We start from the raw sequence: 27,828 nt of genomic DNA on the forward strand, positions 1-27,828 counted from the left end.
CGGTGAATTACACCCAAGGGTTAGAAAATAAACAAAGGTCCTAAACCTGTTAGCCTAACCCTAATAACCAACCTCCAAACACACAAAAAGGAGGGAAACGTTGAACAATGATATTAGTCTCAGAACAACCTTCAAAGAAGAGTGATCTACAAGAACGGATAACTGTGAATTTTCTATATGTTCCCTCTACCATTATAATAGCAACAATGTTATTATTACAAAGAACTCAAAATCCTAGCAAGTCTTCATAGTTTGGGAATACAAAATTAATTCTAAGACTCTTTAATGGAGTAAAAATAGACAGGGGGAACGGCTATAAGTAGGTCTTTTTGACTTCATGAGCCGCAGCTAGCTCGGAGTAAGAAAGCAACGAAGCAACATTAACAAAAACCAAAGAATCGATTTTTGTACATGTACATGTAACTGCACCAGGATGCCAAGTGCTGATGGTGGTATATGCTATATACTTCACTCAGAGAACCTTCAGTACCAAACAATCGATCTTTGTAGGAGCACAAATGAAAGCAATTGTCCGTTCCATGTTTCTCGTGTTTAGGAAAGTGCAAGTTTATGCGCTCTCAGGGTAAAAGGATTGAGAAGAATAGACAAGAAAAAAAAAAAGAACAGTATCATAAGTAACTGCTAAAATAATTGCAACTTTGAAAAGGATATGAAGTATTCAACATTACAGTTTAAATGATGTGAGAACAAATTAGGTTCTTAGGTGATTGTGCCTATACGGAAAAAATGAAAAAAAAAAACATCAGTTGGGTTAGTATCGATCGACTTCCAAAGGGAAGCGACCGGCAACCTGGTCAAGTGTTCCCGCAAGGAAGGAGATGAGCCATTTTTCCGGGTCAAGCCTAACGGCAGAATTGAAATTGCCAAGGAACTCTACCAAGATTATCTGATACAAAAAGAAAGTTTAGGGATATAAAAGAGAAAGTGCTGTAGTTATTTTGTGCAAAGGAGTTACCTGAACTATGATGCTCGCGGTTATTGTTAAGACAAACATGTTGTCTTTAAGAACTTCTATCAAGGTTTGGTCTCCATTTCTGATTTCAAACTCATTGGATACCTGCATAAAAAAAAAAGAATTATCAACTTATTCTCAGATGAGCGCTAATAATTAAAGGTGAGTGGGAGAAGTCGAAGAACATTACCAGGCAGAAGACCAAACAATTGAATTTAAATGTGTTCTTCACTTTTTCAGCATCGGTATGACCATGATCCAGCTTCATTACACTATCAGAATCTAGGAGCGCCCGCCGCATTATGCTAATCACCTGGAGGAGGTAAACATTATTAAGAGGTCTAACAAGTTTCTGTTTTTAGTTTTTGCTAATCTAAATAGTTATATGACTATTTGGACATCAGTCATCAGTGACAAATCAAGATTTTTCAGGGGGACATACTTGTATCACCATCTTGCACCACATCTTCTTGGTTATGAGAGGCTCACTGCAAAAACACAAACAAACAAAAAAATGATCAGTTTGCATATGTTTCCAAGGCAACTCTTTTTAATCAATGAACATATCCTTGATACCATTCAAATTTTGTGTACCTTATATCAACTGGTGGCTTTTCCATTAGGCTGCGGGCTAATGGTTTATAAGCTAACGCTAGTGGTCCAAAGATGTCGAGAATGAGATTATGCAACAGAAACTGCATCAGGGACAAAGGTTTCAGTCTTTGACAAAACATGATTACAAGAAGATGATGTAACAAAGGGATAACATTTTCGAACCTTCACGGCATAAAGTGGAAATGCATTATAGAATACAACCTCCACCACACAGTTAGCCACGGCTGAGACACTCACTTTGAGCCGGAATAGGACATACCTCGGGATATTGGTGTAAAGAAATCGACACCGTTGGATAACCTGCATTGTCCAAATAAGCCTTGAGAACTGTGATAAATTGTTTGCTCTCTTTGTTGCATTGCATTCTATAAACTGAGTTCTTCATTTCAACCTTGCATATCATATAACTAACCTTGACAATCGTATTAAAATCGTTATCCAATATAATAATATCGGCATTCTCTTTAGCTGCTGCTGTCCCTCCAATCCCCATTGCGAGGCTAACATTGGCCTGTGCAAAGAAAACAAAACCTTAGATTGTTGTTTACTTGTAATGTAATTTTGGATATGTCTTTGAAGTGTTTCAATTGTCTAGTATGAGAATAATGACAGACCGCGCCTAGTGTCATTGTATCATGTATTCCCATCCCAGTGGCTGCAACTACATTCCCACTTCCTTGCAGCGCTTCGACAAACAAAAAACTGTCCTCGGGAGAGGCTTGAGCCAAAACCTTCACATAGAGTAGGTACTGTGAATTTTTGTCTCACTCAAGTTCTTGACCTTAGACATATAGGTGGACATGCCAATGCCATTATTTTTACTTGTCAATGTATCATAACGTGGACATATAGTTTTGCATGTTAAGCATAAATATTTGAAGAATGGATTCATACCGAGATATTTGGGGCGCTCTGCTTTCTGTCTAGATCGGAAAGAACACGAAATTGAGCTCCAGTCATTGTATCAAGGCCATCTAAATTCTCCAGTATCCCACAATCCTTTGCTATTGCTTGAGCAGTCAAAACATCATCCTCAGTCACCATGCGGACCTGAAAGTCAACATCTTTCACCACATAACTACGCCACAACTTATTTAGAGAGAAGAAAAATCCACTACTAATATAAATTGATAAGACTTCAAATGTCATGTAAAAAGAAAGTTGGTGCTGCCATAAAATTACTCTATGGCAGGTTAATTTAACTAGGTCAATCATGTCACCAAAAGTATTTAATGGTAGGTTGGTGTTGCTATACAATTTATAGAACCTCAGAATATATATTAGAGATAACAACAATTCAGGACGAGAGGAATGGTAAAACAGGTACCTTAACACCTCCGGAATTGCACAACTTGACCGCATTCTTTGTGTCTGACCGGCAAGGATCCTGCACGTTGTTCAATTCATTGGCTTTGAATCAAATGGAATCAGGTACCGATTATCATTGAGACAAACTTAACTTTCGAAATGGGTGCTTGAGATGTTACCTCTATACCAATAATAGCCAACAAAACAAGGTCCTGAGGTAGTGTAGAAAGTTCCTCATCAGTCGTTGGAAGACTCCCCAGCTCATAGGATTGATAAGCAAGTGCCGCACAACGCATTCCTCTCATACACATGTCTTTTATTATTCTTTTCATCTCCTAATGAGAGAATTGGACTTTTAATAGATAAAAAAAATCAAACAAGAAAGGTTTGTGAATTAGTAATATACGTTCATAAAATCTACCTGTTTCTGTTCATCAATAGCTATGCGGTTGTTGGCCCCATCCATATACCATTTGCATGAATTAAGAATAACTTTTGCAGATCCTTTCCAATGAACGTGGTGTCCTGTACCAACCTATAAATGCATAATAAGAAGAAAAAACAACTGTATAGGAATCAAACATAGCACACAACTATATAAATGTCAAGTGAAAACAGGGATATATAGATATGTATATCGATATTTGATGCTCAGCAAAACAAAGAAAAGGTAATGTAACCTTTAATGCCACGCCTCCATATTTCTTTTTTGGATTGAATGGTATAACATGAAGGACTGGTGATCCTGACCTAGCCTCATCAAACTTCATTCCCAACTACAAACAATGTCAAACATGTATAACTAATAGTCATTAGTTATAAACTTAATAGCAAGTAGTAATGCAAGCTTAGAAAGAAACAAAACCTTATTCCCCCAGCTCAGAATGGCTTGTTCTGTTGGTGATCCATACATCTCTGGCTCAGTGGCTCCCTATAATATATTATGAGCTTAGTAAGAATAATGATTATCAGATTATCTCCAGCTGAACACCGTGCTCTAGGATAAAATTACTGTTTCAAAAACAACACTGCCATTTGTGTTTTGGGCAATGCCTTCTATTATTAGTTCGTTAAGAATCAAGGGCAGCTGTGAAACAGGCATTCTTATTCCTCCAGCCCAGACATCAACCACCGACATCTGCTTAGCAAGAAATAGATGCTTAAATGGGTACTCAGGAATTAAAAGAGGCCGCAGGAAAAGCTAATTGCATACAAAAGAAAATGCTTGCCTTATTCTTAGTTAAGATTCCAGTTTTATGACACAATATAGTTGTAACATATACCATTCGCTCACATGCAGAGACTTTTTGAACCTGAAAGACATTTACGGAAGTTTAGCACATGTTGATGCTCTAACGACCTTGGAGAATTTGGAATATAAAGGTAGAGTACCAAAGCCTTGTCTATCATCATTTTCCCCGTAGTATATGCAAGACTGGTGTAGCAAGGAAAATGATAAGATGAGAAACAAGAAGATGTTACTGTCATAACAAAACTAGAAGTATGCATACTTGAGAAATTTTTTTTTCTAGTATGCATCCTATTTAAGAAAATTTGGAAAAGAAAAGGAGACTTACTTCAAGTCAACACCTATAAAAAGTCCAACAGGCACTGCCACGATGATTGTCTCGATCTGCAAAAGTATTGTTTTTAGAGACAAGGTTACACTGAACTACCACTCCTATAGGTCTCTAGCAACGAAGGTAAAGTTCAGAAGCACCATACCCCAAAACTCAGGGATTTGATCACAAATTCCATTGCTTCATCGAAACTGGTATTTCCGGGCATATACATTGGAGTTCCATCTGATTTTTTGGTCCGACCACAAAAGTATCTGTAATGAAAAGGGTCGTTAGGTCCTCACTATCGCCAGGATGGAGCTATAGAACAGAAAGCAGAATTACGCGCGGTGGGTACATTGTAAGAAAAAAAGACAGACTTACCGGCATAACTGAACAATACAGGCAACTGAAGCGAGCCAAATGACTAACAAGCTAGCAGAAATAGCAAGCCATTTCAGGTATGCCTATTATAAAACATAAGAGGTGGTAAATGCGCAAACTATAGAAGGTAGCAAGGAATTAGTAATCAATGAAACATACCTGAAAGGGCTTTTCTTCATCCGTCTCAGGTTGTGTCTCAATCTTTTTCCCCCATTCAGTGTTTATTCCAACACTTGTAACCTTATAAGTACATGTGGAAAGAATAAAGTGAATTGGAAGATCGAGAACCTTGTACAGAGAAAGCAATGGATGTAAAGTTCAAGAGTTGAAATTATGTTTTCGCCCAAAAGACAATCCATTTACTGATAGAAAACACACAAACTTTAATGCCTTGGTTACCTTATCTGGCACTACAAAAATGGACAACATTGATGCAAAGAAAGAGAAGATGTTACTTTGCAGAAACACGTAAAAGCTTCCAGTGAAGTATTGTATTGTTGAAGAGAATACTATAATAGTTATAGTCTCATCCATGTGAATGTGACTTATCAGGTAATAAATAATATCTATGAGAAGGATGTTCAAGCATATATAACAAAACTAGATAACACGTGTCTTGAGAGCTTACCAGCATTGAACCTATGCCTTCTATCACTTTGGAACCAGATAACAGGAATGGGTCCTTTAGAATATCTTTTTGAACCTGATAATGTTGGAAAGGTTGATTAGAAATACAGGAGAGAGGTAATCATTTAGTGTATTAACACGGGGCACATCTTACAATCAAGTGTGAGCCAGTTAATTCTTGCTCGTCAATCTTCAATGAGTTTGCAACAAACAGGACACCGTCTGCAGGTACCTGCACCATTATTGAGACCACAATTCAGAAAGCTTTTTTAAGTGTGAAGCTCAAGAAAACAAAAAGTGTCCAAAAAAAATGCATACCTGAAAACCATTCTTGAGGGGTACAATATCGCCAACAACAATATCGCTAGAACAAACCGAGACTCTTCTTCCACCTCTAATAATCTGCAACCAGAAACGAACGTTCAGTGGGGCAAACACCAAAACAAAGACAAAAAAAAAAAAAGATGACACATGCCTCTTGGGGTACGTTTCTCATCTCCTCGCCAAGTTTTTCAAACTGACGAGACTGCTTGTGCTCAGTGATAGCTGCAAAAAAAATGAAAGCGAAAACAAAAATAAACCAGATTGTTTCCATATTTAGAAGATAAAAAAAACTTGGCTAGGCAAGCCTCTCAGGCACAGAAGAACTCGGGAGACGCCCTCAAGAACAATGCTCTTCGGCGAAGCGGTTTCGAACCTATCTATGGCTGCCGTAGGACTCGGCTGTTCGACTCTGTCCAAGCCTTTCAACCAAACCGAGCACCAGATCCAAAGTGAAGCTCTATTCCCCGGTGTGGCTTATCTCCAGCGACTGTACGGTTCACCTCCGGGGTAGTTTATCCGGTGAGCGAGCTGTGTGATCATTTTCACTGGGCCTGGCCCATATGTGCTATAAAGCCTCGCAGCCCAAGTTTAATTCTGTCAAAGCTCAGAGACCTTATTGGGTGGGTTTTTGATGGCTGGGCGGGCTAGTGTGTCTGAGACCTTATTATCTTTTACTTTTTATGAAAGATGTCTTCTTGGTTTCACTATCGAGCATCAGTTTCATATTTGATTACAAAGTCATTTTCTCATTAGGTTTGTTTATGTTTTTAATCTTATAAGATGGTTAATTTCCTCTTTTACTGTAGCCAAAGACTGAAATATATGCTGTCATTTTCTCATTAGGTTTGTATGAATGGAAGTAAATTGTGTTTCACAAAAAAAAAAAAGAACTTAGCTAGGCAACTCAAAAGCATCAAAAAGATAGTATCACACAATACCTGTTACAATGATGTAAAAGACAATGGCCAAAATGGCGCAAGCTTTGACATACCAACCATCGGATATAGCCTGCAAGTATCAAAAAGAATCCCTTTACAAAAAGCAAAACCTAAAGAGAGCCGAGCTACATGATATATATGGCCATGGGTGGCCAAATAGAACGATGAATCAACACCAAAGCAGTAGTGTTATTTATTTAGGCCAGTTGTTTTTGGAGACAAGAAACCAATGAGACAAGATACATTCATTAATTTAGCAAAAACAAAAAAAAAAGATACATTAATTGCAGTCAAAAGGGAGCAGATAAATCTTATGTCAAAACATAATTACCAAAGAAAGAAAGGTGATTAACTAAAATCTCATGTTGTGGAGAAACAACTCACCTTTCCACTTATTTGCAGGAGCGAACTTATAACAACCACAATCAGAATAACCCTATAAGGAGGAAACTGGGTAGCTTTCCAGATAAAGCTCTGCAACAACAAACAATTGATAAAAAAATGAAAAGGAGGTTTTCATTACAAAGTAAAAAGTTTATTGCCAAATAAAACCAAAACATTCTTGTTATCTAAGAATTGCTGAATATACCCAGAAAGTGTTTCCCCTTTTGCAAGGGTATGTGTTTGACCCAAATGCCTGCCTACGTTGCCGTATCTCATCGTTGAGCGGATCTATGCCCTTTTCACGGTCACTCTTCAGCAGAGTTGACAACCCTCTAACCTATCAGAGCAAATCATAAGCAAAGAAATTCACTGACACACAAGAGCAGAACTGATCAAAGAAGTTACCCCATCATAGTGATTCAGAACTTGAAGGTCTCGATCTCTGACCACTTGGACGAGTTCGTCCAGTCCAATCTCAAACCCGCCAGTAGCTGAGGTTGAACCGAAGAAACAAAAACAATCCACTGTGAATTGTTAATCAAAACCCAATCTTTAAAACAGTAGGGAAATAAGACAAGAACATATGTGTACCGTTTGCTGGTTCTGTTTCTGGATGTTCACGTACGAACTTTAGCACACAAGACAAAAAGTAAACTTAGGAAGAAACACACTGTGATTATAACAAAACAGCTTACAAAATTCGAGAGATGTTACGCTTAGAAACATATATATTAAACTATACTAACGAGTAACGACGTACACTAGTAGTATAAGCGGAGATTTCTAAGCATTGAGTTTTAAAAGCAAGTATACAAGATGAACAGATTATTTATCTGGGAGAAAGAGAAGAAAAAAAACACTCACAGCTTCAGAGTCGCCGTCTGGAACATTAGTACCAGCTTCCAAGTCGACGGTCTCCTGATCTTCCGGTTTGGATGGTCTCTCGGAGTCGGAGAATCTGCACATTGGCAAATCAGTTGCTGCGACAGTACCTTGGTCGGCCGTTAACCGGCGAGAAGTTAAAGCCAACATTAAAAAAAAACGGTTCAAGGTCGTTTATTGTTTATCTTAGCACGTCTTTCTTCTTCTTCTTTCAACGTAGAGACACCTCTTAGGGATATTTAAACGGGTCAGATGCCCGGGTTGTAATCGAAAGCAAAAAGGCAACTTCGGGGAAGTTGCTGTGTCCTAGTCATCCCAAATTGGTAGATGCTTTTCTTCAAAACACACACACGCGTATTAAATTATGAATTAATAAATATGTTTTGTAGTAATAAGTTATGAAAGATTTATGGTGTAATTTGTAAAGATGATAGTAATTAGTTCCAGGGTTAACTCGTACAAGTTTATGAATATGTTTATAGTAATTTTTTCGATTATTAATGTATTAGATAACTAACTTATGATGTTGAGTAATTGAGACATCGTGTTTAGTAGGTTCTATTACTAGAATAATTTATGGGTTCACTTTAGTCATATGTTTTTATAGATAGTCTACCGTACAGTACTAATCAATTTTGGCTCGCCAGCAGGGGCGGATCTACTTATATCTAAAGGTGGGGCACCCCATACAAGATTTGTAAAATTTTATTTGTAACACAATGTGACTCTAGCATACTTGGTTAAATTGGGACAATAGTGCCACAACCTCTTATATTCGACCATTTTCTTCTCCTATCTTTTATTTTATCTATTTTGTTATTGTTATGTTTATATGTCTCATAATAAATTTTCATTCTCATATTTTAGTTCTGATAATTTCTAGTTAAATTAGTTATATATGTCTAATTTGTTGAGTTTTTTTGGTATAAATATCAACCTTGAATTCCAATTTTTTTTTATTTTTTTCTCTCTCTATTTCTATTTTTAAATATGTTATGCATATTAAAAGATACTAAAATATGATGATAATAAACTATTTTGTAGGATTCACTACTTTAATATTTATAAAAGAATACAATTGTTTTAAAAGCTTAATATTGTCCATTTTAATTCATATAAAATGTATGTAAATGTATAATATATCTTTGAAAAAATAATTTTATAGCATTTATCTTTTAGAAATGAAAAAAAAATTTCAATAGTTAAAAAATTTATTGTAAGATATATAGTGTTTTACAATAATATAATTAAAATTTAAAATTATTTAAATCAGTTATATGTAAAAATATATTGTGCCCCATATACAATATTTTTCTAGATCCGCCCCTGCTCGCTAGTCCATGAATAATGTTTAGTGTGTATATTTATCGTACACTAATCAATATAAACTCACTATTTATTTGGATTTAGGATTTAGCATTTATGGTTTAGTGTTTAGATTTTAATGCTATACGAGATATGCATCCTGTAGTTTCTCTGTAATTTCTTTCAGGTATATACCAAGAGATGAAATCCGGAAGGCTGGTCGTTGGTAAAGATTTCTCTACTCTCTTCTCCCTTTAAAAAAAGATTTATCTTTTCTCATTTTATTTTTGAGGTCTGTTAATTTTTTGATTGGTTATTGAATTATCATTGATAAAGTTTGAATTAAAAATATAATTCAGCAAATCTAACCAGTCATGAATTATTTTTAAGTTTTTTTTTTTTGACTGAAGAAGGAGTTTTGGTATGAGATGAATGAGTTGTGGGAGCTGCATCACCTAAGTCAGCGCCATTTTTTGGTGTCTGAGTCGTTGAAGAAGATATTCTTCTTGTTTAGTATTTTAAGTTTTTACATGTAATTAAAATCTTATTTTTAAGTTTTTGAGTTAATGTTTAAGTTATAATGTGTTATACTTAATTTATAGTTTTGAGATATCTTTTTCGAAAAATTGATAAATCAAGTTATAACTCAATATAAAAAACGTGATATATGTTAATTAAGGTTTGAGTTAGTACTTTTCTGGTTTTCAAACTCACTAATACACGTTCACTTTTTAACTATTTTAAACAAATTAATTTCTGGATTCATTACATTGTTTTTTTTTGAAAAAAAAAAAACAATGTAATGAATCCAAAATTTAATTTTTGGATTCATTACATTGTTTTTTTGTAATGAATCCAAAAATTAATTTTTGGATTCATTACATTGTTATACACGTTCACATTTTTTTTTGTTTTTAATTGATTAATATAATTATTAATTCTTTTCGTTGATTATAATCTTATATACATAAAAATATTTATTTATAGGGAAAACCTCAGAGATACAATACAAAACACACACTAGCACACAGCCATCCATTAACCCAAAAAAACTTCTAGCCTACTCTCACTTAACACCAATAACGATAGGAACATTGACGACATACAACCAAAAAACCCAAAGCATTTAGTTCCAAGGCCTAAAAACCACCATCAACATGAAAATGCCAAAACTCCCCTCCGACATAATAGCTAGTCCGAGGGTGAAAATTTTCTCATCCTCAAAGATCTCCTTCAATCATGAATGGTAGCTGGTAGCAACATATATAAGATAGTGTCACCTGATAAATGCCCTACTGTTTGTTACCTTTTTGTCATACGCCACTCTAAACCTCTCTACCACACACTCCCATAATAATTTTTATGCATTGGATCTGAAAGAAGGCCAAGTTTTGGGTATAGTGATTCTAGTCCCAACCCCATAAAGACAAGCATCATCAAAAGCAAAAAAATTACTCTGTTCATCTTGTGATTCGCCATGCTTCCTTCCAATGGCCCAAAGTATAAATTTATATACAACCATAGTAGAATTCAACATTTGTTTAATATCAATTCAAAATCACAATATAAATCCACATATGATTAGTTTATAATTTATTACTACTACTACATACTGCAAAATATCAATAACGATGTTTCCACATTATGTCTACATATTTGTTTTATTTTTATGCTAACATATAGTCAACACAAAAAAAAATAGTCTATACAACAATGACATAAATTCGTACAAATAAATTTATATGGTTATACTGTTCACCAAAGAGAGTGTTTCACTAATAAACACTTTTTAAGATTTTTACACAAAATTGCACTTTGAACTTGAAGGACTCTTTAACACTAAAAAATCTATGAAAAATGACAGCACTACTCTCTCTTTGTTGATTTATGATGTAATGATGAAGAATAACCAGTTAGTTAATTATGTTACTTTAAGTACTCGAACTCCTCTGGATCAAAAGCACTTACATAGGTCACGACTCGGGGCATTGCGTCATCACGTTGAGGAGATCAATAACGGATTTACTCAACTTTCAGAAAATCTTAGTTTTTTACGGTGAGATAACGAAGAAAAAATGAAACTAGATGGCCGTCAAAAAAAAAAAAATGAAACTAGATGTGTTTAGATTGTTTAGGCCTTTAATTAGGATACTAGATCACCCGCCATTTGAAAGAGAGATTATATTTTTGTTTAATTCTTTTTGAAAATTTTAATTTTTTTTGAAAATTTTAATTTTCTTTAGTTTAAAAAGTTACTATAGTATTTATTTAAAATTTGGCATTTGACCCCACTAATTATGTATAAATATTTATTTGCCCCCTTTAATTTGTAAAAAAATTGTATAATAATAATATTCATATGTTTAATTTAAATATTAAATTTATATATTATGATCCCAGTCAAACTATTTCTAGCTTTGCCATTGGTAGAAAGTGTTTATCAAGTTGAAAGTGTTATATTTTGTAATTAGTTATAGATAAAGCTGTAATTGTTTCAACAAACTTTGAAATTGGAATAAGTCTGAATGAGTCATTTTATTTGATTCCAAGAAGATAACACCAGTTATATAGTAAAAGATCATTCATAAGGAATTCCTATAAAAATTTGAAATAAATGGAAAGAGAACAATATCTCAACAAAAACATGTAGTGTATAATTCTCTTGACCCATCGAACTATCCTATCCTATTTTGGCTAAAAATAACAAATGTTTTTAAAAAGAATTTTTGCAGATGTGCTGAAAGTGGTGAGAAGATTCCGGAAACAAAGACGGTTTTGCTTGTTCCCACTGAGAAGAACGAGAATTCAAATTTGTCTTTTAGCTAAGATGCTGTTATAAGCAAAGAAAGGAAACGAATTCCCCAAAACTAACTGTTTAAAAGATCCTGTTATATATTCAAACTGTTTAAAATGATTTTCTAGAGTTTTTAGACACATAAAAATAATTAATATTTAATTAGATATATCCCCTATATATTATTTGAGAAGCATTGAGAATGAATCTTGCTTACGTGTCGTTCCCACAATGATTCTCAATAAATATGCTAACGTGTCGTCTCGAGAATGAATTGCATTTAATTCGGCATTTAATTTTCCATTAATTCGGTATTAAATACCCGAGTATTTAATTCGGTATTTAATTCAGTATTTAAATGGCTTCGAATACTCATTCGGATTTGGTTCAGATTTATTCGGGTTTTGGATTTTCGGGTTCAAAAATTTCAGCTTTACTCGGATATCTCTATATTTCGGTTTGGATCTTTACGGGTTTGGTTCGGGTTCGAATAACCCATTTAAATAATTTTAAAATTTTTAAAATTCATTATATACTTAAAGTATCTCAAAATATAGACAAAATATATATTACATGTACTTTTGGAAAATCTGTAGAAAAATCATTTTAAACATATTTTTGACTATTCTATATATACTTTCAAGTATTTTTGACAGAATATATAATATGTATTTTTAGTATATACCATACAAACCGAATGTGATTTTATAAAAATCATGAGATTTTAATTCTAAATTTGATTATTTTATTAGATGATAGAAGCGTCTTTTTTCTATTCTTTTATTTAAATATATAATATTTTTAATAAATGACTTTTTGACAACATGATTATTTGTATAATATATAATATGATATTAAACTAAATAATTATGTTTTTAGGCACAAACCGAATAAACCGAAACGACGGTATATAAATCGAACCAAACAAAGTAAATATGGATTTAGCATATTAGTTATATTTTAGTATTTTACTAACCGAAATACCGAAAACCGAAAAACCAAACCGATATGTGGTATGAACACCCGTAATCCAAATAAAAGTGAACTATTGTTTCATTCTTTAAAACATAAAAAAAAAAAATTCACTCCGCGCAAGGCGCGGATCTTATCCTAGTGTATATTTATTACTTTCACATTGAACACTTTCCAAAAATTATTGAACCATTGATATGGACCAAAAAAGAAAAAAATCATATAACTCCTTAGGCAGTTTATGTCAGCAGATTTGTGGACCCTACGTACGGTTTGTTTTGGTGATTTATTTCTCACAGTTTGATTACGGTTCTACTCCGTGTTGGTTCAATCATTTGTTGCATTTCTAAACTCGGGGTTTTATGATTGAGATTAGGGATTAATAGTTTACTAGATTTTGACCCGCCCTTTAAAGGGCGGGTATATTTTTGTTTTAATTTAGTTCTCGTATTTGTGTTTTCTTCGTGATTATATATATAATTTTTCTTTATAATCATATTTTTGTATAAATTTTAATCAAAATATATTTTATTAAATAATAGCAAATTAAAAATTGATCCGGTATATTGCCGGTCGAACCCGCCAACCGGTGGATTTCAATTTTGTTTCGTCCAAAACTGAAACCCGCGGGTTGAAAATTGAAACCCGCGGGTTTAGTCAACCTGTTGAGAAATATATTTTGACCCGTCCCTAAAAGAGCGGATATATTTTTTTGTTTTAAATTAAATTTTTGATATTTGTTTTTTCTTTCTGATTATATTTGTATTTTTGTAATCATATTTATGTATTTTAATCAAAATATATTTATTAAATAATAGCAATTTAAAAATTGATCCGGTCAAGGCACGGTTAAAGCTGGATTTCGGGTCGAACTTGCCCTGTTGACCCGCCAACCCGCGGATTTTCAGTTTTGGTTTGGTTAATAAATATGATCCGCACAACCCGCAAACAAATAACTTTGTATTCGCACCTGCTTCGCTTTAATTATTATAAAAATATATTTATAATAAAAGATTATATATGATTTAAATTTTAAATTATTATTTTTAAATTTCTGTATTTTTAAAAAATTACCTTTTTAATTTTAATTTTTTAAATACTTTATGGATCGACGGGTAGCCACGATCAGAAATCCACCAATCCATACTTATCTAATATATAATAATTTTGCCAATGTTCATTTTTCAATGTAATAAAACATTGAGAAATATAAATGTTCAGAAATTATAAATACCTGTAGAGAAATATAACTGTTTTTTACAGTGTTGATGAGAATTTTTCAGAAATTTTTTCAAACGCAAATACCTGTTGAAAAATAGAACTGTTTTTTTTCTAGGTTTCTTTGGGACTGAATTAAATCACGAAAAACATAACTGTTTTTGAGAAATTATCTCATGAATAATTTCTTAGAGAATTGAATGTTCATCAAAATTCAATAACAATAAACATATGAAGTGCCCTTAAAATAATGGTTTAGTCAAAAAAAAGGAATAATGGCCCTAGAATATAGAAAGTGACGAACAGGAAGTTATAGTGATAACTGTAAACTATAGTTATGTGACCAATGGCAGTTAGATAGAAATGTGAAAAATATAAGTGGACCAAATATTTATCAATAGGTCACACTGCAGAATTAATAGAATAGATTAGAGGAATTGAAGTTGAACAGAAACTCAGCTCTCATGAAGAAGATGATACACAAGAGGATTTGGATTAAGTGAATTGTTTCTGTTAATTGTAAATGTTGATCTACAAAGAGTTTATATACAAAAGTAAACCATCCGGTACAAACCGGCTCTAACTAACCAAACCAACTAACCAACTATACATATATACTCTAATATAGTTCTCTGCTGATCTTTCACTCCAGAGACAGACAGACGATGAATCCTTCTCTCAACTATTAGACTCCCCTATCTTTCAACGTATTTGTCTTAACCTCGCCAATAAATGTTATTCTCATTTAACCCCGAAACTGTGTCAAGACCTATAAATTGGATAAAGACATGGAGAGGATTGAGAATTGGATGAAGACAAACCCATGCTGACTCTAAGGTATTGTTAAGAGAAGCATCTTATTTTTTGACTCTCCGCTATCTCTATCGCCGAGGGTTAGATTATCTCCTCTGTGTTGTTGATTCGAATCAGTGTTTCCAGTTAAAAATCGTTACCTAAAATGTTTGAATCGATGGTCCACATAGTTTGAATCGATGGTCCACATCAACTCTACTCCCTCCCTGTTGCGGAGTTTCGAAAACATGGAACCACTCACTATAGTTGAGAGCATAACGAGTATGTTGTAACTGCACAGCCTCAGATTGTACTGACTAAACAAGACTGGTGAATTTTTCTCTGCTGGATTATGATGATGTTAAAAGGGACTTCGCTTTAGACTTGAGTAATGCAGCATTTCACTCACAACAATATTATCTATTAGCACTTGTGCATTATATCTTGACGAGTAACAGAGTCTTATAGTTGTTCGAGATCATGCTCTTCAACTAGATGTCTATGCTTTTCTGTCTTCTATGTTGAGCTGATAAAGCCTCGTCATGCTTGCTTGCTTAGGAATTGTTTGAATCCAAAACTAAAAGGAGCAGTCGTATTCCATGAACAAGGACCTCATGTATATATGATTATAGCATTCGCCTGAACCACACACACATGGGCATTGGCTAGATTCCCTAATGTTAGGTCGATCATGGACCTTATATCAATGATCTGGAAATGGGGATTAATATTTAAAACCATACCAACGATGCAATACAGCTTCAGCGGATTCTTGACTGTATGATCATTTACTTTTTCTTGTTTTCTTTCTTTGGAAGCTTGCAAAATTTGGGTTTGATTGGTCGTGTACCCTTTTGCAGGTGGTAGACTCTTTCACTATATTTGCTTCTCAGCAAAACAGAGACTTGCCATTATCTCACATTCATTTCTTGGTTTAGCTTTACCCTTTGAGCTGCCATGGACTATGTTTAGCCCGTCAAAGATAAAGAATGGTTCCATTTCCAACCCGCGAATACACTGATGATGAGTTTCAATCTATTGTCAAAAGCGTAATGGGCTTGTTGTATGTATATCACCGCTCTTTGTTTATATTTTTATGGTGTTTGAGTCTTTGTATGATTTAAATGATTGTATACTACTATACTTGTTGAGCAGGTACCTTCTCAGCTAGTACACTTCATTACTTGTAAATTCTATGATACGATTAAATTCTAAAATTGGTTCTCAATTATAAAAATACTAGGTGACGATCCGCGCCTTGCGCGGAGGAAAGTATTTTATAAAGTTATATGTTACATACATATAGGAATGGTTGTTCGGGTTTCATTCGGCTTTGATTCAGATCTATTCGGTTTTCAAGTTTTTGGGATCAAAAATTTCATCCATATTCAGTATTTATAAATTTCGATTCAGATTTGGTTTGGATCTTTGAAGATTCGATATGTGTTCGGATAATCCATCCCCTATGTATTGAAGGAGGAACATTTCAAAAATTAGATCCTCAAATTGTTAGTAATTAAAATAAACCCATATCATATATGTCACTCAATTATGATGTTAATTAATCATACGTGTCATGATTACATTGAAATTGAAAAAGTGAATGTTCTAATTTGATTTATTTATTTTTTTTCCTTAAATAAAACCTAAAAAATCACCATAAATGACTTATATATATATGACAATTAATGATTTTAATAATAAAGATTTGATAACAAATTATATATCTTCAATCATTTTTGTTTAATTTATATTATTAAAATAAATTAAACAATCAAATTAGATACAAATTTTAAATTTGAATTTTTCGTATATGTTATATATTGAATTTAAAAAATGACATTAAATGATTAAAAATAATAAAATTATTATGTTAAAATTAATGAACAATGGTTTAACATTTTTGTTATAAAAAGATACACATGATTTTAAAATCATATGAATAAAAAATATCATTTAATAATAAAACAAATATATATATAGAGATTAAAATATATACCATATAATATTACATAAATATTTTGATATTAATACTTTCAACGAATTTTCAAGAGCATTTATAAATTATAAACTTATTATATAAGCGCTGATCATAGAACCAAATGATTATGAAGTCTCATTTAATAAATAACTATATAAAATATATTATTCTTAGAAAAATATGTTGGTCCATCTTAACTTATATTACACTTTTTATTAAACTAACTATTGAATTGATGAAATAATGTACAAAAAAACAATCTCGCACTTTTCTTAAATAAAAGTTACGAATTTACCTAATATGATTAAGGTATATATGAAAATTAATGATTATGAATAATAAATATTTGATAACATTTTTTGTATCTTAGTTCCTTTTTAATTATTTTATATTATCAAATATATTAAACAATCACATTAACTATATAATAAAAAACATTTAGATTTTTTCTTATATGTTATATTTTAAATTTTTGAAAACGTCTATAAATTATTAGAAATTTGAAGATCCCACTTTAAAAATTTTGTGATCAATAGCTTAATTAGTTTTGTTATAATAAGATACAAATGATCATAAAATTGTATTAATACGAATTTTTATTTAATAAATATTTGAATTTATAATATATATATATATATATATATATATATATATATATATATATATATATATATTTAAAGCAACAAAATTGGTTGCATCAATTTAGTCGTCCAGTTGAAACCTTTCAAACCTATGTGAAAGACTAAAGTTAAAGTAATTCGATTTTAGAAATAATAAGGTGCTGATTCTAAAATCATTAAAATGGTTCTCAATGATGTGAAAGTTAAAAAAAATTGTAGAACCTGTTTTTGGAATAAAATCGGCCCATTGAAAACATTACAGTTTTTATAGATATAAATAGTGTGTAAAAAATTTAAGCCCAAATCGATCAAACTCATCATAAATTCAAAAATAGATTTCGGTCCACAATTACAATTACAAATGTTCAGCCAACATATCCCCTATATATTAAATCACTTGAATCACTTGAACTATAATTAAGTAACAATTTACTACAACTGAGGCTTCTTATTTTCTTAGTTTTTTTGATCTTTTTGCTTTATTTTAACAATAACTATAAGTTGAAGTAAAGATTATAAATTTGATGGATAACAATCAGTAAAATTCTTTACAACTTTTTTTTATATTTAAACAAACAAAGTTGTGTTCAATTGAAGACATATTAATTTGATGAACACTAATATGGAAGAATAATAAAAACTTTCTTTCATGCTTCTCTTCTTTACTTTTATTTTTTAAATTTAGAGCTTTGATATTAATTTTAGATTTGATTATTTTATTAGATGATAGAAGCATTTTTTGTTTTTATTATTTTATTTAAATATATAATATTTTTTTAATAAATGACTTTTTGACACCATGACTCCAAAATTCGTATAATATATAATATGATCTCAAACTAAATAATTTTATTTTTTTGGTATCAAAACCGAATAAAATGCAAACAACGGTATATAAACCAAATCGAAAAGAAGTAAATATGGATTTAGAATATTAGTTATACTTTACAAACCGACATACCGAAAAAACCAAACCAAACCGAAACCAACCCGATATTCGAATTGAACACCCCTAATCCAAATAAAATCGAACTATTGTTTCATTCTTCAAAACATAATAAAAATAACAACTTCATCCTGTGCAAGGCGCGGATCTTATCATAATTTAAATTATTTTTAAAAAATTAAAATTCATTTAATACATTAAATTTCTAAAAATCTATAAACAAAATAAAATTACATATAAACTTGAATAACATATGTCATAATACCTAAACTTAGTATATATATTGGTTCGGTTTGAATATTTGGATAGAGAATAAATAGATATTGTAAGTATTTTTGGTGTTTTGAGTATACTTAAATTTAGCGCACATTTATTTTTGACCATTTGTATATATTTTTAAGTATGTTGGACAACTTAAAAGTATCTTATCTATTTTGGATGTTTTAGTATACATTAAATATAAAATAATTAATATATTTAGGTATATAAACATATTTCAGATATTTCGGTTACCCAAAATATTTCAATTCGTATCGATTTCGGTTTTCTAAATACCAAAATTTATAACTTGTTTGGATATTTAATCAATTCCGGTTCAGAATTAATATTATCTTTGGTTGGGTTCGGTTTGTTTTTTTTTATTAAAATTTTTTTTAGCCCTACATACGTATATGTATTTACATATAAAATGCATTTATTTCATACGAAGTATATATATATATATATATATATATATAAGATACTGTAAAAATGTAAAAAGGGTTTAAGACACTGTAATTTATTTCAAAGTATATACCTAAATTTTGTGTACAGTCGGATATAAAATTTAAAATCCGGTATTATATTTAATATTAATTTATAGTCATTTTAAAAATTCAAAATATAACATATAAGAAAAAATCTAATTTTTTTATTATATGGTTAATGTGATTGTTTAATATATTTTAATAATATAAAATCAAACAAAAAACTAAAATACAAAAAATGTTATCAAATATTTATTATTCATAACCATTAATTGTCATATATATGTTAATCATATTAGATAATTCCGTAGCTTTTATTTAAGGAAAGTAAATATTTTTCTCCGTTAAGTTAACTCTCATTTATGTAATTTTACTCTCATCTACATTATATATATTATAGAACAATACTTAGGTTCACCACAGGGTGAACTTTTTAAATTCACCTCAATTCTATTAGCCAATCAAATCACCACGTATGATTAATGACAAAAAATATTAAATACATTTTTTAAAAGCCAAAAAATCTTTTAAATATCATATTTAACAAAATTAATATCGCAAACTAAACTCTAAATCCAAACTGTAACCCTAAACCCAAACTATATACCATAAACTCAAATCCTAAATTAATACCGCAAACTAAACTCTAAATCCAAACTGTAACCCTAAACTCAAACTATATACCATAAACTCAAATCCTAAGTCCTAAATCCAAACCCTATACCCTAAACTCTAGACTATATACCCTAAAATAAAATTCTATATCCTAAACCCAAACACTAAACCCAAACCCTATACCCTAAAATCAAACTCTATACCCTAAAACCAAACTCTAAACCCTAAACCCAAACCCTTGGATTTAGAATTTACAGTTAGATTTAGAATTTAGCGTTTTGATTTTAGGGTATAGAGTTTGGGTTTAGGGCTTAGGGTTTGGGTTTAGAGTATAGGGTTTGGGTTTAGGGTTACGGTTTGGGTTTAGGGTTACGGTTTGGATTTAGGGTTTAGTTTTCGGTATTAATTTTGTTAGAATTGACATTTAAAGATTTTTGGCTTTTAAAAATGTATTTAATATTTTTTGTCATTAATCCTACGTGGCGATTTGATTGGCTAATTGAGGTGAGGTGAATTTAAAAAGTTCACCACAGGGGTGAACCTAAGTATTGTTCTATATTATATCATATAGTTTTGTATTGATTGATTCTAGAGAGAAATAAAAATCGATTGGACCTTTTTGTTTTTTCAATTTCAATGTAATGATGCTACATAAGATTAATTAACATTCTAATTGAATGACACGTAGGATAGGGACTTTTTTAATTAATACAAAACTAAGGTTCTAATTTCCGAAATGTTTCTCAGGGGATTAGAATGGGCCTTTCGATTTTGTTAAACTGGTTCGGTTTAACAATATCAAATTGACTTTAAAAGATTGAGAAGAAGCCCGTTAACGTCATACAAGCCCGGCCCATGAAAAATGAGAAAAAGACGAGAGGATAGAAGAAGTAGGGCAGACGTGTCGAAGAAGCAAACTTGAAGCACCGTCTTGAGAAAATCAGATCGGAAGTTATTAATAGCGAGGCTAATTGATGCAGCGGCATCCTAGAGTTTAAAGGCAACTTTCTTTTTTATGATTTACTTTTTACTTATGGCTTTTGTGTTTTGCATTTTTCTATTAGCGCAAAGATTTTAATGACGGTTTAAAAATTCTATATAAATAACTTTTTTATTTTTTTTGTATGAAAAGTTTTTGTTAATTAATAAACTAACTTTTGCTTTTTATACAGAGTGAGAGATTTGATTCATTTCCTCTATTTCGTAAAGCCTTAAACAAAACATGTGTATGCTTTTAAATTCTAAAGATGTGTTCTACATTACTGGTTTTTTCTGAGTGTTCTAAATTACTGGTTTTTCATTATAGTGTTAGGATTGTTGTTGAGGGATACAACACTTATTTTCCCCTGTTGCGTTGCTTTAACATTGGAGAGGCTCTTTGAGCCATATGGAGATGTGGATAATGTGGAGGTGTTGAGTCACCCGTTAATCTATGCTACCAGGAGATTTGTATTCGTTTTATTTACTGTTCATTTTAAATATTTCATTATTGCTAATAACAATTTGTTTGATTTTATTTAGATGTGCTACTGTGGTTCTCCGTGGTGAACGTGCATCATAGAAGGCGTTGGCAATCGACAGAAGTGACGCCATTGACGTGGGAGGATGGAGACTGTTTCTCACTATTTTACCTGCCTGAGATGAGTTCTGGGATGAGTGCCCGCAAGTTTGCTCTTCCTCACGCCGCGAATCAGTATCAGCCATAAAATTATGCATGTCTTTGAAGAAACATTGTCGATTGTTTTTTCAGCTAAAAAATCTAAAGTATAGTTTTTTTCTTGTTTATCTAATGTTATGAATGATTTAATATGGAATACTTACCGGTATCAAACTATTTTATTTTAGAACAATATGATTACTTATGACATGAAATTTTTCGATGACTAGATTCCAATTCAACCAAAACTAACCGATTAGAATTTAAAAGCCCGCTGGAGTTATAGCCAGTTGCGGGTTTGATAATACATCAGTTATGTAGAATATCTTACTGCATTTCCAGTTCCACATATAATGCTAAAATTTTCACTATTTACTTTTCAAGTGTTAAAGGAAGTACATAACCCGCTGAATATCTAAACATGGCTATAACTACTCTCTTTTATCTCTAACCATAACAGCTTGATTTGATTAATATTTTCTAAAATTTAAAATCTGTTACAGCAAAATTGAAACATATTTAGCTTGAAACTTTGAATTTAAATGGATGTGTTTAAAATGGCTGTAAAGCAGAATGATTCAATTGTAACCAAACCTCCATTTTGATTAATAACATTTACAGTTTAGCAAAAATAAACTAGTAGATTTTGGAAACAATATGACAAGTTATGAAATGATTTAATATTGAATTGTACTAACACTGACCAAAAAAGAAAATTGTACTAACAAACTGAAAATTGATTTATACATGTAAATACCTAATATTAGTGTTGGCGCATCCACCAGTTCAACATAAATTTTATACATGTAAACTAATTGGATCTACAAACCTGAGACAAGAGATCCAAGTTTGTGATGTCAAGACTAAGAATGATCTAGAAAAGCGCAAAAAGATGGTGAAGAATTGATACATGGATGTGTCTATTTATTTACAAGGGAAACAACATGAGAGATGGTGAATTATGCACGTGAGTTCCACATAAGATTATATCCTTGCCTAGTTTGGATTTGGTTCAAATTCTTATTTGGGTTTAGTTTAGCTCGGCACATTACATAAATCATTTATCGGTTCGGTTCGACAAATGGTTAATTCGTTCATCTAAAACAATTATTACCAAAGTATGTAATTTTAACCAAAATTCCAAACCAAAATAACCAAATCATTCAATCTAACCAAACTAACCAAAATTAATCAAAACTCTAAGGAATTTTAACGGAACTAAAACCAATACCGAAAACATTGGTTAGTTTGGTAGAAATTTCACAAACTAAACCAAGACCCAAACCGAATTTTCGTTAGTTTAATTCGGTAAGGTTTTGTTTGAACAAACTAACCAAAAATCAAATTACCGGAACCAAACTAACCGTTCAAACCGATCCCGCAAACCTAGCCAAAGTCATAAAGCTTTAAATGTAATATCTTTACACTAATCTGATTCGGCCACAACATAACAGTACACTGCTTGATAAACACTACAACAATTGAGTTCTTGAAGGGGCAAAGAGAAATTAAAGTTCTTTTTTCACACTGCTGTTTTAGTCTTGCCCAAACTCTTGAACTGTTCTTGTGGCTAGAGAAAGAACGTCAACAAACGCAGAGAAGGATGCTCGAAGAAGCCTTGCCTCTATTGCCTCGAAGTTCCTATAAAGTTATCCAATGAGCAAATATAAAAAAAAAGAAAAGAAACTAGTAATCTGACACGAAAGATTTCCAATTTGGAATCAGTCTTAAAACGATTTAAGCACGATAGATTAATTTTGAAGAAACTTACACAGAAAGCTTGTTGTTTGATACGGACATGGCTCTTCTCACCTTATCAGGCTGCAACTGCATTAACGGTCACAACATAAGAAACTATAACATGAGTCAAATGGTTAGTGAACTGAGAGGAAACTTTCAAACCTCTTTATCAACAGACAATGCTTTGTAAGCAATGAAAGCATGTTGGTCCGTTTCGAAATCCACATCCATGTTACTGCAAATTTTGCAAAAGAATAATCCAAAAAAAAATTTGCAAAAGAAAATTAAACTCTTACAAGATAACCACAACCCCTAATTTTCTACCCAAAAAAAAAAAATATATATATATATATATATATATATATATATATATCTAGTTGAAAACAAACCAAATTTCATAGGTCTATAACAGTGTGATCGTCTAACTACAAACCCCTACAAAAGTAAGTAAGTGCGAATTAACCAAAATCAAAGAGATTCCTTCAAACACGTGGCAGACCCAATATTACAATAATTGAATCAGTATGTTTAATCATCAGATACAGAGTAAAAAACGTTATGAACATACCAGCTGAAATCCCAATTTTGGTTAACAGGACCAGTTGCAGCCATGTTTTGGCTGTTGTGAGGTTTTAGCTAAAAAAAACGAATTGAAATGAAACCTCTTTTTTCTTTTTTTGGCGACAAGGGTCCTAATGAAAACAGAGAGTCAGCAAAACGGGTTTAATGGGCTTCAATTCCGGCCCATGACTTTTCATATTGCGATATGAATCGAGGAAAAGAAAAGACTCTAAAACCGTGAACAATGGTCGTGAAAAGGTATATGCTATGGCCTATGGGAATATTTTGCATGAAGGAATATTACTTCGTTCTCTCTCTCTCTCTCTCTCTCTCTCTCTCTCAAGCTCTTTCTCTGGTTTCGCAGATTAAAAAAAGATCATTCACCAAAGCTATTACAAGGAGAAAAAACACACATCATTCACCAAAGATGATCTTCAAGCTTTGGTTTCAGACAGACGCAATACCAGGCATGTCCTCTTCTTACCTCTTTGTTTTGTTTCTTTGTATTTACTTTCAGAATTAGCTCGTTTTTGTTCATGAACTTATAATAAAAAGATTGTTTTGTAAAAGCTATAAACCTTCATACATGTAACATGGCGAAGATTCATGAAACATATAATGTTTAATCTATTATTTTTGGTGGTTAATTTTAGTCTAGTATCTTAAGAGTTCAATCCTTTATAGAGATAAAACCACAGCATATGAAACTTGTAAAAAACATGTAAAGTTTCAATTGAGATTTATATGTCTTGTCTTTACATATTACATTTAGATCGAGGTACTCAATGACAACAAATGTTCCTCGTGGAATGATTCCTCTTACACATGTATGTATATATCAACAGTTTCGTATTATTACTATCTCTTTCCATGTACAAGCAGTGGACTCCTTCTCTAGCGTCTGTTTGCAGCAAACTTATCTGTTATGTTTTCATCAGCTTGATCATTGAAGAACTGCATAACTGCATGTACTAAAACTCTGTTTAGGATAAGTCTAGTTTTGCTAAAGTTCTACCAGTCGTAGTTAAAACAGTCAGGAGCTTACCGGTCTGACTAATTGAAATGTGTGATAGGTGTGTTGTTGTTATGTGAGACAAGGCCCAACTTTGACGGGTTTGACAACTCTGAAAGCTCTTCTTGCATGCTCAAATGCCAAAACCAGAAGACCTAAGAGGAAAAGCAGACATCGATGAAACTTTTCCATGATGAAAGATGGAGGAGAGACCGCATTCTTGCCTTCTGATGAGGTTCTAATCAATGCTATTCTCCTCTCGAAATAACCTGAAAGGAAACATTGATATTAATCTCAGAACAAACCTTCAAAGAAGAAGTAGAGTGGTCTACAAGAATGGATAACTCGTGTGAATTATCTATACCGGGAGTTTCAGGGGTGAGGTTAGTCCAATCGGTTGGTGTTTTCTTCATTTCTGACGCCTTTATTAACTCCATAAGAGATTTATTTACCTAAAAAAATTGATCAGTAATGTAATGTTAATCTTTTCTTCCAGATTACGAGGAGATAAGAGAGATACTGACAAGAGCAAGAAAAACATTTGTGTTCGAGTCTTTATATACATCAGACGCAAGAGAGACAGAGAATTTAAAGGGTACCTCCTCTGTTCTCTCGTGGCTAACAAGATGACCTCCATGAAGATCCACCATTCTAGCAACGGGATACAGTCTCTGCGCCAATCTTCTCGCGTGACGTATCTGAGCAATGACATCATGCCTGCATATAAATCCCCACCAACAATACTCAAAATATCAACCGTTGGCTATAGGTAAAAGATTCTTTTAAACATGAGATGATTCTCTGTTCTAACTGCATCTGTTGTCACATACCTTCCATGAATGACTGAGACGAGAAATCCAGCAGAGCGGATCCGTTCGATCTCCGGTTTTGTGATTTTATGTAACCAACACGCATTAAGTTGACCGTCAAGCCCGTCCTTGGACTGCATTCCAGTTTCTGATATTCCTTTTACATATTGCTACGTTGCCAATCACTCGAAACATTAGTTTCTCTTTAGATCATCATTATCATTATTTTCTCCCGCATGAAACCAGTATAGCTCACCTCATATAAGACATCCCTCCTCGTATTAGTTCCTATTCGTTCTGCTAGAAAATCCTGCATACATAGAATTTAGTAACCAAATCACTCTTCTACCATAATATGATTCAGTGTATCAACGAAAGCAATCATCTGATCGCTCATTACAAAGAAAAAGACAGCGCCAAACTTTACATATAAAAGAAAATTGTAAAAAACATTCCTCCAACAATACAGGCTATTTTCAAGAGCTCCAATCATCAAATTTATTAAAGAACTGTTCATTGCCCATTTGGTTCTTATAGAATTTCAGCACACCACACTGAAGATTCCCACCTGTGAATAATGTGTGTCCAAATCAACTTTAGCCCTTTGTTTAGGGGTCTTTGCCATCCAGAAACGTATCGCAATGGAAAGTGTTAGCCTGTCAAGCTGTAGCACATAAAAAACAAAAGGCTAATAGTTTAGATTTCTATCTTTTCTTTTTGTATCCAAGTAGAAAAACATTATCCATATGAACAAAACCATAGCTATCAAAGAAGGAAGATTCAAGAAACAGCGCCATGTGTTGCATTCAAGTGTTACCTTGGGGAAACACTCGAAACCTCCACCAGTGACGTTAAGCAAAGCCAGAGAGAGAACCCGTTCTGGCACCATTGCAGCTAACTTGCAAGCTATCATTGCTCCTTTTTTTTATCAAAAAAAAGCCAAAAGCAACAACAATAAGAACTAAGAAGGAAGAAAACAAGACTCTTTGTAAGAACAAACATTTGTCGGAAAAAAACTTACCCATTGAATGCCCAATTACATGAGCTCTCTCCCATCCCAAATGATCCAACAAACTAACTGAATCCTTTGCCATTATAGTTGTGCTGTAGAAAAAAATAAAAACCAAACAAAACCAACTTCACAATTAATGAATCCAAGTCAAAGACAGGACCGGCCTGAACATAGACTGGTGAAACATTAGCCTATAGCTCCAAAATGTTTGGAAAATTTTACTTAACATTTATAAAAAAATATACTTAAAACTCTTACTAAATCGTCTATAGCTCCTACCGCTCTAACTAAAGGCTGTGTTCAGTATTGAGACTTACGTGTATTCAGATTTGTGTGAGGGCACGGAGCTTCGACCCATACCACGATTATCGAAAGCACAGACCTCGATACCTTGGCCAATTCCTGAATCATCGGTAACGACTCCATCATCATCATCTTCGTCGTTGGGTTTATCAGTCCCTGTTAATCCCATGATTTGAGGACCCCACGATTCATGTGTTCCAGCTAAACCTGAACCAAAGGGCAAACCTTTAAGCATTCAAATCGAAAACCAAAATTGAAATCAAGCTCCGAGAGAGTTGTACCTATGATGAGAAGAGCTTTGGTAGGACCATGACCGTACGTTCTGTAGAATATCTTCACCCCTGCATTGTTCAGCTTCGTCTCTGCGTCGACGTGTTCTTTCACAACCTCGCAATACGGCATCGTTTTTTTTTGGCTCGATGATGTTTATTTCCCTGAGAAAATCTGGGTGGGGTTTGGATTCAGCAAGAGGAATAAGAAGAAGAAGAGGAGATGAAAATGAAGAGATTTTTCATTTTTTAAAGAGGGAGAGAGAGAGAGATTGGACGGCGATGGATTAGGACTGCCACGTAAGATTGGTCGGCTGGGATGGCGGGTAATGTCTTAGAAAGTCATAGGTCAAATTTTGTTAACGACAATTATTTTTGTGTGTTTGAAAAATAGCACGTGTGAAAAGTAACACCAGAAATATACTACTATTACGTCAAATCGAGAATTTATCCATGCAAAGATTCTCCACCATAATATTTTA

The 27,828-nt window shown here is 32.6% G+C and overlaps 3 protein-coding genes across 6 annotated transcripts; all 3 read right to left on the reverse strand.

The window, feature by feature from the left end:
* Nucleotides 1–629: 629 nt before the first annotated feature.
* LOC108845465 (calcium-transporting ATPase 8, plasma membrane-type) lies at nucleotides 630–8,159 on the reverse strand. Its single transcript, XM_057004980.1, has 32 exons — nucleotides 7,977–8,159; nucleotides 7,704–7,740; nucleotides 7,518–7,603; nucleotides 7,318–7,449; nucleotides 7,113–7,202; nucleotides 6,729–6,798; nucleotides 5,942–6,012; nucleotides 5,785–5,868; nucleotides 5,621–5,698; nucleotides 5,468–5,542; nucleotides 4,999–5,079; nucleotides 4,840–4,922; nucleotides 4,622–4,730; nucleotides 4,474–4,529; nucleotides 4,289–4,331; nucleotides 4,126–4,209; nucleotides 3,909–4,034; nucleotides 3,762–3,827; nucleotides 3,577–3,672; nucleotides 3,318–3,431; nucleotides 3,076–3,231; nucleotides 2,916–2,975; nucleotides 2,483–2,638; nucleotides 2,203–2,319; nucleotides 2,001–2,099; nucleotides 1,751–1,888; nucleotides 1,568–1,668; nucleotides 1,416–1,461; nucleotides 1,164–1,286; nucleotides 977–1,078; nucleotides 812–907; nucleotides 630–734 (listed from the first exon to the last, which is right to left on the reverse strand). Exons 1-32 carry the CDS (start codon nucleotides 8,142–8,144, stop codon nucleotides 693–695), a joined length of 2,985 nt encoding a protein of 994 aa, XP_056860960.1. The 5' UTR covers nucleotides 8,145–8,159; the 3' UTR covers nucleotides 630–692.
* Nucleotides 8,160–23,027: 14,868 nt separating this feature from the next.
* On the reverse strand, nucleotides 23,028–24,036 carry LOC108846773 (uncharacterized). 2 transcript variants are annotated; one of them, XM_057005156.1, is made up of 4 exons: nucleotides 23,949–24,036; nucleotides 23,543–23,615; nucleotides 23,412–23,461; nucleotides 23,028–23,281 (listed from the first exon to the last, which is right to left on the reverse strand). In XM_057005156.1, exons 1-4 carry the CDS (start codon nucleotides 23,990–23,992, stop codon nucleotides 23,176–23,178), a joined length of 273 nt encoding a protein of 90 aa, XP_056861136.1. In that variant the 5' UTR covers nucleotides 23,993–24,036; the 3' UTR covers nucleotides 23,028–23,175. The 2 variants fall into 2 exon arrangements, with proteins under 2 accessions (XP_056861136.1, XP_018475481.1); XM_018619979.2 differs by having other exon boundaries at nucleotides 23,412–23,467.
* A 613-nt stretch (nucleotides 24,037–24,649) lies between these two features.
* Nucleotides 24,650–27,564, reverse strand: LOC108844395 (uncharacterized). 3 transcript variants are annotated; one of them, XM_018617652.2, is made up of 12 exons: nucleotides 27,359–27,564; nucleotides 27,092–27,284; nucleotides 26,784–26,866; nucleotides 26,580–26,680; nucleotides 26,331–26,426; nucleotides 26,019–26,072; nucleotides 25,784–25,932; nucleotides 25,553–25,670; nucleotides 25,318–25,405; nucleotides 25,178–25,222; nucleotides 24,987–25,108; nucleotides 24,650–24,903 (listed from the first exon to the last, which is right to left on the reverse strand). In XM_018617652.2, exons 1-11 carry the CDS (start codon nucleotides 27,477–27,479, stop codon nucleotides 25,026–25,028), a joined length of 1,131 nt encoding a protein of 376 aa, XP_018473154.1. In that variant the 5' UTR covers nucleotides 27,480–27,564; the 3' UTR covers nucleotides 24,650–24,903; nucleotides 24,987–25,025. The 3 variants fall into 3 exon arrangements, with proteins under 3 accessions (XP_018473154.1, XP_056860961.1, XP_018473153.1); XM_057004981.1 differs by having other exon boundaries at nucleotides 24,650–24,912; XM_018617651.2 differs by having other exon boundaries at nucleotides 24,987–25,222.
* Between the last annotated feature and the right edge of the window lie 264 nt (nucleotides 27,565–27,828).

This window comes from Raphanus sativus, chromosome 3 (genome assembly GCF_000801105.2).
Source record: "Raphanus sativus cultivar WK10039 chromosome 3, ASM80110v3, whole genome shotgun sequence".
Lineage (NCBI taxonomy): Eukaryota > Viridiplantae > Streptophyta > Magnoliopsida > Brassicales > Brassicaceae > Raphanus > Raphanus sativus.

Coding starts and splice junctions, on each gene's coding strand:
- LOC108844395 (XM_018617651.2), bottom strand. CDS start 27,479: ATGCCGTATTGCGAGGTTGTGAAAGAACACGTCGACGCAGAGACGAAG. Junction 26,681..26,783: donor TGTAATTGGGCATTCAATGG/GTAAGTTTTTTT, acceptor GATAAAAAAAAG/GAGCAATGATAGCTTGCAAG. Junction 25,933..26,018: donor GGAGGGATGTCTTATATGAG/GTGAGCTATACT, acceptor TTGGCAACGTAG/CAATATGTAAAAGGAATATC.
- LOC108845465 (XM_057004980.1), bottom strand. CDS start 8,144: ATGTTGGCTTTAACTTCTCGCCGGTTAACGGCCGACCAAGGTACTGTC. Junction 3,828..3,908: donor GCAGTGTTGTTTTTGAAACA/GTAATTTTATCC, acceptor AATATATTATAG/GGAGCCACTGAGCCAGAGAT. Junction 1,889..2,000: donor ATTTTAATACGATTGTCAAG/GTTAGTTATATG, acceptor TGGACAATGCAG/GTTATCCAACGGTGTCGATT.
- LOC108846773 (XM_018619979.2), bottom strand. CDS start 23,992: ATGGCTGCAACTGGTCCTGTTAACCAAAATTGGGATTTCAGCTG. Junction 23,468..23,542: donor CATTGTCTGTTGATAAAGAG/GTTTGAAAGTTT, acceptor CCGTTAATGCAG/TTGCAGCCTGATAAGGTGAG. Junction 23,282..23,411: donor TCAAACAACAAGCTTTCTGT/GTAAGTTTCTTC, acceptor ATAACTTTATAG/GAACTTCGAGGCAATAGAGG.